Here is a 1,294-nt window from a genome sequence, read left to right on the forward strand (position 1 = left end):
AGTGTTTTAGTGCTTAAGTTTGGTGCCTAAGGTCTAGACTAAGTGTGTGCTAGTGCTAAATAAATAAGAATCTAATTAAGTGGTGTTTGTTTGACGCTCCAACTACGTCCCACCGTGGGAGGAATTGGATTTCCGAACCAGCAGGCTCCGTAAATAAATATTAAACTGAGTTATCGCTGAGAGCTGACTCCAGGGTGTCCTCTGGCGGTTACAATCAACATGTATAAACTATATATTTTTATTCACAATTAGACAACAGTGATTAGACTTTTGAATTAAAATGGTACTTTTTACACTCGTCGGATTCGGAAATCTCCTTCGTGATTCCGTAAATGAGATCTTTAGCTTGCTGTAAGTGCTTATTTGTTTCATTTTCCATCACGAAATATTTTGCACGCACATCCGCAAACATCCAGTGTTTAGTTGTATCAGAAACTTTGGATAGTTTTTTCATATCAAATATTTCTATTTTGATTAGATGTGTCGAATTCGTACCATCGTCTTTGTTTGTAGATATATATGATATACCACCCCCTTTACAGCCTTTTCCTACAGTGGAAGACACGTTTTTCTTCCTCTTTATCTTTGGCTGGTCAAAGAATGCATCGATATTTGAGTGTGTGTTTAATTTTCGCTTCACCGGCTCGTCTGGTACACAAGTTAGGCTGTCCTCTGCATCTGACACTGGATAATAGTACTGCTTAAATGTATAGTCTTGGCCGTCGAAGACATTTGATGGGGAGTTCTGTATTTAAAAACAAAACATGTGTTACACAATTGTAAATTTACATAATTTCGTGATTACCACAGTTCTTAAAATCTTAACATTAGAAAAACATGTACAATATTTGTAGTTAATAATTGAAGACTTACCGACATATTGATGCCTTCTGGTGTAGGAGTACAGCGTGGGTCAATCGATAGTAGTATAAAAAAGAAATCGTCGTAGGTCTTTATATATACAACTCTTGATCATTAAAAATCTTGTTTCAATACAAAGTCTTGTTTGATAATTGATAACTTGTTTTGCTTCTAAATACGTGTTATTGGAATTTGGCTAAGAATTATGTTAAGCTCAATTACTAAGTAGATTATACATACATTAAAGTCACATTAAAATTCCATTGTGTGAAATAGAAATTTCAACATTCAACTTTGTAATGAACGAGAATATTTATAAAACTAGATATTTGAAGTATTCTAAAAATAATAAAATTAGGTTAGGTTTGATTTGAACTTCGATGGCATTAGAGACAGGTTGGTTAGGTTTAAACCATGACCCGCTGTTGATAGG

The 1,294-nt window shown here is 34.2% G+C and overlaps 1 protein-coding gene across 1 annotated transcript; it reads right to left on the minus strand.

Moving 5' to 3' along the window:
- Nucleotides 1-222: 222 nt before the first annotated feature.
- On the minus strand, nucleotides 223-1,063 carry LOC133523017 (uncharacterized). The gene is made up of 2 exons (XM_061858517.1): nucleotides 874-1,063; nucleotides 223-745 (listed from the first exon to the last, which is right to left on the minus strand). Exons 1-2 carry the CDS (start codon nucleotides 877-879, stop codon nucleotides 263-265), a joined length of 489 nt encoding a protein of 162 aa, XP_061714501.1. The 5' UTR covers nucleotides 880-1,063; the 3' UTR covers nucleotides 223-262.
- Between the last annotated feature and the right edge of the window lie 231 nt (nucleotides 1,064-1,294).

Source organism: Cydia pomonella, chromosome 11, assembly GCF_033807575.1.
Source record: "Cydia pomonella isolate Wapato2018A chromosome 11, ilCydPomo1, whole genome shotgun sequence".
NCBI lineage: Eukaryota > Metazoa > Arthropoda > Insecta > Lepidoptera > Tortricidae > Cydia > Cydia pomonella.